The 10751-nt window shown below is 49.3% G+C and overlaps 1 protein-coding gene across 3 annotated transcripts in view; it reads right to left on the reverse strand.

Moving 5' to 3' along the window:
- The window catches only part of ATP11A (ATPase phospholipid transporting 11A), a 140713-nt gene extending 137295 nt beyond the window's left edge, over positions 1–3418 (reverse strand). For all 3 annotated transcript variants that reach the window (XM_024578881.2, XM_024578884.3, XM_024578886.3), the window contains exon 1: positions 2992–3418. In XM_024578881.2, coding sequence (XP_024434649.2) covers positions 2992–3030 — 39 coding nt within the window. In that variant the 5' untranslated portion in view covers positions 3031–3418. The remainder of the gene's footprint in view (positions 1–2991) is intronic.
- Positions 3419–10751: the final 7333 nt, after the last annotated feature.

The following is a 10751-nucleotide window of genomic DNA, read 5'->3' on the forward strand; positions in this document are numbered from 1 at the left end:
CCTACACACTGCTCAACGGCAGGACGCCCAGTTCACCCCTGCACCGCGACCTGGGGCCCCTGCTGGCGGCTAATGACTGACCAGCAGAACTGCTTGCTCTCTCCTTGCCAACCTTCCCAGGGACAAAATTATGTTAACAGCTAGCAGTGATAAATTCACTGAGCAATTCCGCAGAGCCAGGCACAATTCTTAGCTCCTGGCCTGTATTAACCCATTTAATCCTCAAATAAGCCTATAAAATGGGCACTGATACTATTCTCAGGTGAGAAAACTGAAGCAGAGAAAACGAAGCAACCTGCCCAGGTTACACTGTAAGTATGCCTGTAGAATCTATAGGTAACCCATAAAGCTACACTGGTTTCTCTCCGAATTTAAACTACCTGAATCTAAGTTTCCCATATCACACCTTCAAAAACTTTAGCTCTCTATCCACTTGGATAACAACTTCTTTAAAAAACAGATCAAACTACTTCATGATACATAAGCACTGTGCCATTTAAAAATACAAAAAAATCTCTGAATGTCTTATATCCATCCAAACATTCAAACAACAAATTAATACATGCTTCACAGTATATACTGCCTATTCTGGAACAGAATTCTCGCATTCATTTACCTATTCTATCTCTTTGGAATTAACCCAGAATAAAATACCTACAGCAATGTTTTCTAAGGAATTCTTTATCAGTTGGCAACCCTCATGCACCAGGAGAAGCTGAGAAGTTTTCTTTATCCTGGAAATTCTGACTATGTGAACACTAGAAGGGTACAGGATTTAAGCCACTTACTCGTGTTTATAAAATAAGCCACATTTTAAAAACTGCAGGAAATATAAATATCCAACCCCAGACCTTTCCCCCACCCCCAGCAGAAGGAAATATAATTTGGTCCTACGTATTGAAATAACCAAATTATACGAAAACAGATCCTGACTGTTTCTGGAAAAGGTCAAATTAGCTTAATAGCAAAGACATGAGTTCAATAGCATAGACGTGAATGATTTGGTATGTGAATAAGGGCAAGTAGCCAAATGGTTAGACTGCAGGAAAAAAATGTGAAAGGAGAAAAATACAAATAATAATAATATCCAGGGATATGACTGAAAGCGCATATGCTGGGGAAGTTCGTTAAAAATATTTACCACTTGGATAAGAGAGAAATAATTTTTTCATAAGTCTAATAACACAGCAAAAGGGAATTTAAAAATTACACTGAAATATATATTGATGGATATAACATAAAACAGCTAAAGGCCTGGAGGAAGTAAGGGAGTAAAAGCACAAAAGTTGGACATTTCTGCCCCAGTTCCAGGACGTAGGAGTCACGAACCAGTGGAAAGCTCAGACCCCCCAGGCCATGCACCTCCGCCAGGTCAGAGGAAGGGGAAAGAGGGCCCATCCCCTCTGCGCCTCTCCTGGAGACACAACCACACTCTATGACTCACAACTGAACCTTCTCCCCCTCCCCCCCTTTTTTTAACTACAAAATGTTGGGAGAGAGTTGAAATTAACTGAAAAATATTAGCTGGGCACATTAGAAATAAAGGCTAATTAGTTGATCTGAAGGCTGTGGGTTATTGTTAGGCTGAAATAAAGGCTAATTCCATTCTCCCTCTTCCCATTTTCTCTTTGCGGAAACCAAGGCAGTGTGAAAATAACTTGCCTGGGGACCCACACCTCCTGGGTGATACAATCTGAGAAAAGAAGGCCCTGCCCGATAAAGCAATAAAGTGTCTCTCACAAACCTGGTTACCTACCATCACTGTTACTGGTTTTTCTAAAACTTGTTACTGTAGAAAAACGAAGGCGTCCCTGATGTTTCCCACTCACATTACAATACGGACTTAGGGGAATAACATGAGTCTTTCACCTGCTAAGCTTTTCCCCACCCCTTAACAGAGGACGGGGGGGACTCCACTTAAAAAGCTAACTCAGATTGACCTTCCTACGGGCGGAACTATGAAAGGTGCACACACGTTCTGGAGCCCTCTGGACAGTGAAGAGATTCAGGAGGACAGCTTTGATTTGACGGCCCCCTTAGATGGGAAGAAACACTTTTCGTCTTCTGCCAAGGTCTCCTTCTAAAAGAAAGCTCATACATATGAAAGGCTGCCTAAGGTAATTCCTATACCTGGAAAAAAATTAAGTTCCCATCATAACACCTTCTTCTAGTCTCAAACCTCTGAGCGTTCGACTTCTCAAACCTGTGACTAACCACGGGCCTGGCCGTCGTCAGCCGCGGGGAATAATGGTCTTTTGTCTAAGGCAGTGGCAAGGAAACAACACCCTCCGGACAGTTTTCTTTCTCTTCTGCACACACATCCCCTTTTTATACCCAGTGCCAGCGGTCACCGCCGCCCACTGTTCCCCTCGGTCTGATGTAAAACAAAAAGAACTTTTCCCCTCCTAACCCTCCCCCTGATTTCACCACCTGGTCACCACCGACGGTGGATTCCAGAGGAACTTCAGAACACCCGGGGCCTCTAACCTGATTGGTTACTTTCAGGAAAAAAAATACTCCAAACTTCACTTCTGAATCCCCCAGTGGTGTGACAAACAAGCAAAATCGCCTCCTTTTCCCGCAGAAGTGTAACACTCCCAATCTCTTAATCCTCGTGCAGAAGTGGCGAGCGAAGGCCGAACGTGAACACCCCTCCCTGCCCCGGGCCTGGAGCTAAACCTCAGGACGATCTCGGCCGGGATTGCTCCAACCCAGCGCGCACTCCGGGAGAGACGCGGCTGTGGACCGGGAGCAGGTGGGGGCCGGGGAAGAGTGTGAGCGTGCGGGACCCGTCGGAAGCCCAAAGGTGCAAACTCTGCCGGGTCCTTCCTGCGTCCTGCTCGTCCCCCGGGAGGCGGCAAGCATCACGAGGCCGCCCAAACCCTCAGGGACCACGGCGGCATCAGCAGAATCCGGGGCTGGGGGCGGCGGGGTCTGGTCCCCAGGTCTCGTCCCCGCCCGGTTCCCAGTCCTCCCGAGGGCAGCACTCACGTATCTCTGCACGAGCGTCCGCACGAGGCTGCAGTCCATGGCTCCTCCGGCCGCGCCTGCCCGCGCTCAGCGCCCCCGCGCCCGGCTCAGCGCGCCCATGGGCCCGGGCTGGAGTGTGGCCGCGCGCCCCCGCCCGGGTCACGGCCTGGGCGCGCCGGGAGGTGCGGGGGGCGGCCGCGGCCCCTCAGCGCTCATGCCCGGCCCGGCCCGCGGCGGCCGGCGCGGCGGTGACTGCTCCGCGGTAGTGGCTTCGCGCCTGGGCTGCTGGCAGTGTGGCTGCGGGCTGGGAGCGTTGCCGCCCGGGTGGATCCTGCCGCTGCTCTGCCGCTCAGCTCAGCTCAGCTCCTCTCCTCTGCTCTCTTCCCCTCTCCTCCCCGGTCCTCCGCCCGCCGCACCTCTCAGCCCTGCCTCCGGCTGCCCGGTCCCGGCGCGCACGTCACTAGCGCGTATGAGCATGCGCCCCGCGGCCCGCGGCCCCCGCCCGGGCACGGTCGCGCTAACACACTTATGCACGCGCGTGCTCCGGTCGTTCCTCCCTCCTTCACTTTGCCGGGTCCTGCCCCCGGAGCCCGGGAGAGGAGAGGACTCTGGGGCGGAGGGCGAAGGGCGAAGGCCCGCAGGTGGGGACGACTCCCTGTTGCTTCCGACTCCCGGCGCCCTGGCCCGGGGGCCAGGGCATGGGGGACTGTGCTCCCCGCACGGGGGCCGGGGTGACTGGAACTGAGCTCTCTGCAAGGAGGATCAGAGCGCGGGGACTTTGTGCCCTGCGGAAGCCCCCATTAGTCAGCGTGCTGGGCCTCTCACTCCGACCCGAAACTTCAGTCTTTCCCCCAAAGGCCCAACAGTGGAAGCGAGATCATAGGGGTACTGGAAGGGTGCTCGCGGGGCGAGGGGGTTGGGGACCCTTTAACCGGGGTCGGGGCCGCGCCCCCGTGGGAGTCCAGCCCCCACGCGTGGCCTCTCCTGCTTTGCAGGTAAGAGAGGGCAGAGGTGTGCCTCAAGTGGCTGTCCAGGGTCGCGCAGCTTTTCTGCTTTGGGGCGAAGAGCGGAAAAGGGATCCTTGCTGCTTTTAAAAATACGACCGGATCCCTAGCCCTGGCCTCCCAGCCTAGGTCTTCAGAGCTGTAACAGTGTCAAACACTTGTAATGCGGCGGGAGTGAGGAGTTGGAGTCAGCCTTAGAACCTGTTACACCAGCCGCCAGCCCCAGAGGGTAGCCCTCTCCCAGTCCGGCCTGTCCAGCTCCTCTCTTCGCTCAGGCTTGGCCGGAGCCTGCCACCAGGAGGCCAATCCCGGCCCAGCTAGGGTGGCCGGGAGTTTCTGGCTTACCGGGCCTCCAAGTCCTGGGGAGGGGGGCGGGGCACACACTTGGTGCTGCTAGCTCTGAACGAGGCAGGAGAACTGTTGCATAGCACAAACACCACGATTTCAATCCTAGGGAATGTTTCTGGTTTCCCAACAGCGAAACAAACTATCTCCTTAACTACATAGTCAGCCTTGAATTAACTGACATACTTTGTTTCCAACTTCCCTTCTGGTCACAAGTCATCATCCTTTGTGAAACCTGAGAGACGCAACACCACCTTTAGCAGCCTTTAAGGAGTACTGTCCGGGACAGTGGCAGCTATGCAATTGAATGTGAATGTTGCCCTGACTGGCTGTGGGAGAGAAGCAGTATTGGACACTTTTTGGATTAGACACAGACTAGAAGTGAGTTCTAGTGAATGTTAATAGTCACTGAACTATCTGGATTCTGAACTACTATTCTTCAGTGAAATGCTCCAATTGTTGCTCAGCTAACTCACTGATTCGCCACTTTCTATCCAAATTTACTCTACCTTCTCTGCCCTGCTCTGCACCCAAAAGGCCTGCTGGCTGCACCCTGGGCCTGGCAGTATCTGTGTGCCTCTGTGACGACTGTCCTGTTGGGCTTCCTTTTCCATCGCGTCAACTCATGTCAGGCTCCAGGAACTCAGTTCTCTCCCCCATGCCCCTTAAGACCTGGCAGTGGTGTCTGCCTCCCGCTGCTGCTGGCCCCTGGGTAACAGCACCCTTTGATGTGTCGTTGAACCATAACCACACTACAGCAAATGGCCACTTCATCACACTCTCTTCCAAATGTCCCAAGAATGCCTTCTGCCTCCTGCCAGGATCCGGACTGCTAGAGCTGGAATTTGACTAGCCTTCTACCTTTGCAAACTGTGACATTTGGATGGGGAGTGGGAGGGCACAAGCAGGTTTCACTTAAGGCTGCTGGACACAGGCTGCTTGTCTCTCAGGACTGTCTGTTTCATTCAGTGGTGAATGTTAATTTCATATTGTAGTAGATACCATGGCTGCCAGTGCAGCAATCACGCCCTCTTTTTCCTTGCTGGTAGAAACCCACCTTGGTCCAGCTATCCACACTCCAGATGGCTAGTATAAAGTGGTTCATGAAAGCTAATCTTGGTAACTCCGTTTTTCTTCCCGTAATTGGTTTAAAATAGGTTACAGCCAAGTTTCCTCACTCTTAAAAAGTCACATAAAGAAGAAATACTCCTTGTTTCCTGTTGGATGGGACGTCTGGCTTTTTGCAGCCTTCTTGCATCTGCGACAGGAAGTAACCTGAGAAACTTCCTCACTCTGGGGATGGCAGCGTGGAAAGGTGGGAAGAGCATGGGTCCTTAATCACGTCATTGGGCCATTAACCAATCCTACCGTGGCCCTGACATGAAATTTCATACCATGAAAGATAATAAATATCCTTATTAAGTTGGATTTTTAGTTACTAGTGACTGACAGCATTTTAATTTTAAACCTATGGAAACAAACCAGTTAAGACTCTCTTAAAGCAACAAAAAGTCCAACTCACCCTGTGAACAAACCACCACAAACTGGGGAGCTTAAACAACATGAGTTATTATTTGTCAGGACTCTGGGGTTTGGTGGAACGCTTCTTCTGCTCCACCTGATGTTGGCTGAAATTGTTCGTGCATCTGCATTCTTTTGGGGGAGCTGAGCCTGGAAGGTTCATATGGCTTCAGTCACATGTCGAGTGTCTCAGTTGGGTGGATGGGAAGCTGGGACCAGATTGCCCTCTCTCCATGTGGTTTCTCATTGGTTAGTGGTCTAGCCTAAACTGCTTTCCACGGCAGCTAGATCCCAAAAAGGTCAAGGTAGACATGATACTACCCTTAAAAGCTTGGGCTTGGAAATCCTGGAACATCACTTTTGTCAAATTCTATTGGGGAAAATAAGTTCCAAGGCCAGCCCAGATTCAAGGGGAGGGGGCAGGATGGATGTCACTTCTTGGTGGGAGGAGGACCTTGTACATAGAGGGATGAAGAATTTATTAGTTGTCACCTTTGTAAGTAATCTACCATACACAAACAATAATGGAAGGAATGTGTTGGTACAGTGTTGGAATATGTTGACAATATCACAGTAAGTTCAAAGTGCAAGGACTGCCAGAAATGCCAGGGTCTACATGTCTCTCCATTCACTTCCAAAGAAAGGGAAAGAGAATTTTCACTCTGGAAGAGCTAAGTCCTGTGCCCATTCCTGGTTAATCAATTGCTAAGCTTTGGGATGCCATCAGATGATTGCCTTAGGCCTGGGTTGAGTGGAAATCTCTGATTAGTAAATGTCTGGGAGGAATGGGATGATCTGAATCAGCTTGGGGTCACGAGGACCTACTCTAACAGTGTGGCTGCTTCACCACTGGGGTCTGATGTGATAAATCAGGAGGAGGAGGCAACAGACAGAATGCAAATCCCAGAAGTTAAATGAAATTGTGGGTCTGTGGCTGGATGCTCAGGCTACACCCACACTCACACCTGTGCAGACTCATAAACACCTGCTCTCCACCCCTCCCCTGTACCTCAGAGGAGATGAGGGTGGAAACCAGAAATCTCAGATTCACTGATTTCTAAGGGAGGGCCAAAAAGTGGGGCCTTCTTCCAAAGACAGTTCAAAACAATGATCGTTACTGGGCTCTCAAAGGACAAACTTGAAGCTAACATTGATTACTGAAAACATAAAACAGGAGAGGGTGAGCTATTAACATGTCTCATTTTCAGGTAGGAGAAAGAGCAACTACTATACATTAGGGGGCTTGGCCTCCTCAGGTAAGCAGTCTTGCTCCTCCAATCTGCTGGAGCGTTCTGTACACCAGGGGTGTCGAACTCATTTTCACCGGGGGCCACATTAACCTCGAGGTTGCCTTCAAAGGGCCGAATGTAGAGCTCCTAGCCCCTAGTTAAGGAGTGGTTACATTTACAGTCCTAAAATTACACTTGGCTGCACACCTTTCTCGGGTCACTGTTACAACAGGTTCAGAATTATGTAGGTGCCATCTTCCCATGGTTGGCTCTAGAATTCTTCAATGGCAGAAAGTGTACTTCCTGCACCTCCCACAGGCTACCCTCTCACCCCCTCCTCCCTTTTGTCTGGAATCTTCAGCCCCACTCCTTACTTGTCTCATGATACCCTACTCATCCTTCGAAGGCACACTCGAATGTCACTCTTCCCTATGCATTCCTCACTTCCCTCTCAGCTGTACTTACTCCCTCCCTTAGCACTCTTAATGCACCACTTCGTGTCAGTTATTTACCTTAAACAGTATTTCTAAAGCCCACTTGTTGATAAATCACCCAAGGAGGAAAAATGAATCACCCAGAGAGAATTTTTTTAAAAACAGCAATTTCCCCGGACCCCTCCTGCCAGCCTAGACATTTTTTATTCAATTGGTCTAGAGTGGGGTCCAAGCACCAGTGTGTTCGCAAAGCTCCCAGATGCAAATTTTGAGACCCACTAATCTAGATGTCTGTCTCCTTCCTCGAGTGTGAACTTGCTGGGGATGACTTCGTTAACTGACTTCCTTTTTTCTTCCCAGGGCATAGCACACAGTCCCTTGCACCCTGAATAGGGGCTCAGGAAATGGTGAAAGGATTAAATGCACCTAACCTGCTATTTCACCCACGAAGCATGATTATGATAGAATAAAGGGAGGGCATAAGGTTTTAGCATGTGCAGAGAGAAAAGGTGTAGGTCAGAGAAGTCAGTCCAGAACAGATACCTGTCACCCTGCAGGAATGCTGTGGGGTGCCAGGTCCTGGGTAAGCAGCATCTCTGAGGTTACCTCACTCCGCCACACTCCGCAGGCCCATTTCTGCTGGAATGGGATCACGGCACCTTGCCTCCCACGCCTGGGAGGAGCTTGTGGGACAGTTCCTCCTAGATTACCTTGGTCATTGCCCAGGTGTCAAAAATGGAGTTTGTTAACATTTCGTTATCATTCTTAATCCAAAACTATGCGAAGCACAAGTGGCAATCACAACCAATCAGCAAGATGCAGTCTTTCAGGCTAGGTTGGTGTGAGCTCTACCGTGAAAACCGTCACCAAATCTGGCGATTGCAGGTCGTGCGTAGGATTGTTTGGCAGGGAGTCTCCCAGCTGCCGTTTTCTTATCCGTCCCGAGAGCCCACCGGTCCTTTGATTCTGCGTCTGTGAGATGTCTTCTCCTCTGTCGCTCTGAGCCCCTTGGAGTGTCTTCCTTCAGGCCATGCGATGCAGGCCAGGCGCAAATCCCAGGGTGGCCCGTCTCCAGGTCCTTTGCGTCCACGGTGAGGCGTTCATTTCACGAACGCAGAGGGGCCCCATTTTACGTCTCTCCGTGGGTCATCAGTCACGCAAAGGAATCGCTCGTCCCAAAATGAGCCCAATCGGTTTTACCGTTGCTTCTAAGTTTCCCATTTTCTCTTAGTTATTTAAGAGATAACACATGAAAGGAAAATATGCTAAGAACTCTTTTCTCTTTCCTCACTTATTTTTACAACCCCTTCCCTGCTTTTTTATTTTCCCTAAAGAGATTATTTTAATTTCAGATTTCTTTCGGGGAGGGGGGGAAACCTGTTCTTAAAATTACCAATAAGTCATGGGGGCAAGTTGCTGTTCTCATTTATTTGAACAGAAACTCTAAAATATTATTTCTCCAAAGTAAATGAACTGTTAGGGTGTCTGAAATAGGAGCTAAGCAGTAATTGGATGCTTCACACCTTTGCCCCCACAGGTCCCGCTGACATCACATAGCTCCGCTTGACTGCACATTCTGTTTATGGACACTTTTTAGAAAACTAGAAAGATGCTTTCTCTCGTCCCTTTTTGTTTTTATAAACAGGAATACAAAATGGTTGGCCTTAAAATATCAATGATCTATCCTAACTTTAAGAATATTTGATCAGTTTTAACTGCAAATTATCTCATTCTAATCAGAGAGGCAAAAAAAGATACATTAACAAACTTAATGGTTTTGAGGACATTATGCTGACTGACATAAGCTAGACAGAAAAGGACAAATGCTGTGTAACTCCACTGCTAGGAGGTCCCGAGAAGAGTCCCGGTGATAGAGGCAGGAAGAACGGTAGTTTCCTCCTCTGGGGGCGGGAAGTCAGTGTTCAGCGGGCACAAGGGTTCATTTGGAAAATAAAGAGCTCTGGAGAACTCTCCCACCCTCCAGAGAGGCCATTGGGGTGGAGAAGCATCTGGGGTGAAGGTGGTTGGGTTCTGGCCCCCTGAAGGGAGAGATCAGCCCAGCACCCCACCTTCATTACACACCAAATAGCGATGATGGGACAGGGACAGTGCTTTGGAGGGTAAAAGACAGGGAAGTATGACACATGGTTGGTTCCCCCAGTTCAGGGGAGACAGTCTGGGCTGCATGGTCGGCATCGAGGATCAGAGAGGACATTGCTAGATGTCATCGTTCGTGTGACTGACACATGCTAGCGGATCAGCAAGTGTTAGCTTTCTTCTCCACTTCGTCCGCCCCAGAGGATGTACAGTCTCATTCCCCTGCTTGCTGCACCCAGGGACCTGAAACAACCTACACTCCCCCTTCAAAGTTCCACAGTTTTCATGTTGCTGCTATAACTCAGAGACCTGCCCTGCCCTGCCTCATAGCCCCTTTTACCTCCACTGTCGACTAGTCACTCCTCCTGTGACCTTTATACGATCACTTGACCTGACTAACTAGCTGTGACCTTGTCACACTGTCTACCACAGTGGACTTCGCTTTGTACCTGTGTGGAAGAAGCCCAGGCTTGTGTGTCTTTGAAAGGCTGATACCCTGATTGAGGGCCAGTGCCTAGAACAAAACCAGGACACCTGTGGCCAGCACACCCTGACAAGGGCCCAGAATGCACTGATGTTCAAGGCTGTCTGGAGAGCATCCTCAAGCCTCGGTTCAGCTCTCAAACAGACCCTCTCAGAGGTTAGAAACCCCTGAGGCTGCTGCGTTAGAGTCTTCTGTGGGGATGGTATGTGGATCACTCCACCTGGAAATGGAACAAAAAAGACAAAGAATGGGTGGTTTTCTTTTGTGTAACCCCACAGAGGTGCATCAAAAGTTTACTTTCCGCATTACAATAAAAGCCTTGTTTATATAAAAATGTATTTTAACTTTAACTGAAGACATGCATTTGCATAGCTTTAAAATCATATAGAATTAGGTGGCTTATAATAATAACCAAACATCTTCTCCTCAACTCCAAATCCTTTTCTGCAAAGGATTTGCACTTATACCTCCTTGCTTTTTTCCCTTCATTGCGTCCATATTTCTAAATAATGTGCCTATAATATAATTTTTAAGAATTTAGAAGCATTCATTAATTTCCTACTAAGAAAGATGAAGTATTCACCTCTTTTCTACTCCTATGCACACCTCCCCCCCACTACCTACCCACATAGAGTTTTACCACAAGTCTTCATTAAGTCAATATTCT

The sequence above is a fragment of the Desmodus rotundus genome, chromosome 13 (assembly GCF_022682495.2).
Source record: "Desmodus rotundus isolate HL8 chromosome 13, HLdesRot8A.1, whole genome shotgun sequence".
In the NCBI taxonomy this organism is placed as follows: Eukaryota; Metazoa; Chordata; class Mammalia; order Chiroptera; family Phyllostomidae; genus Desmodus; species Desmodus rotundus.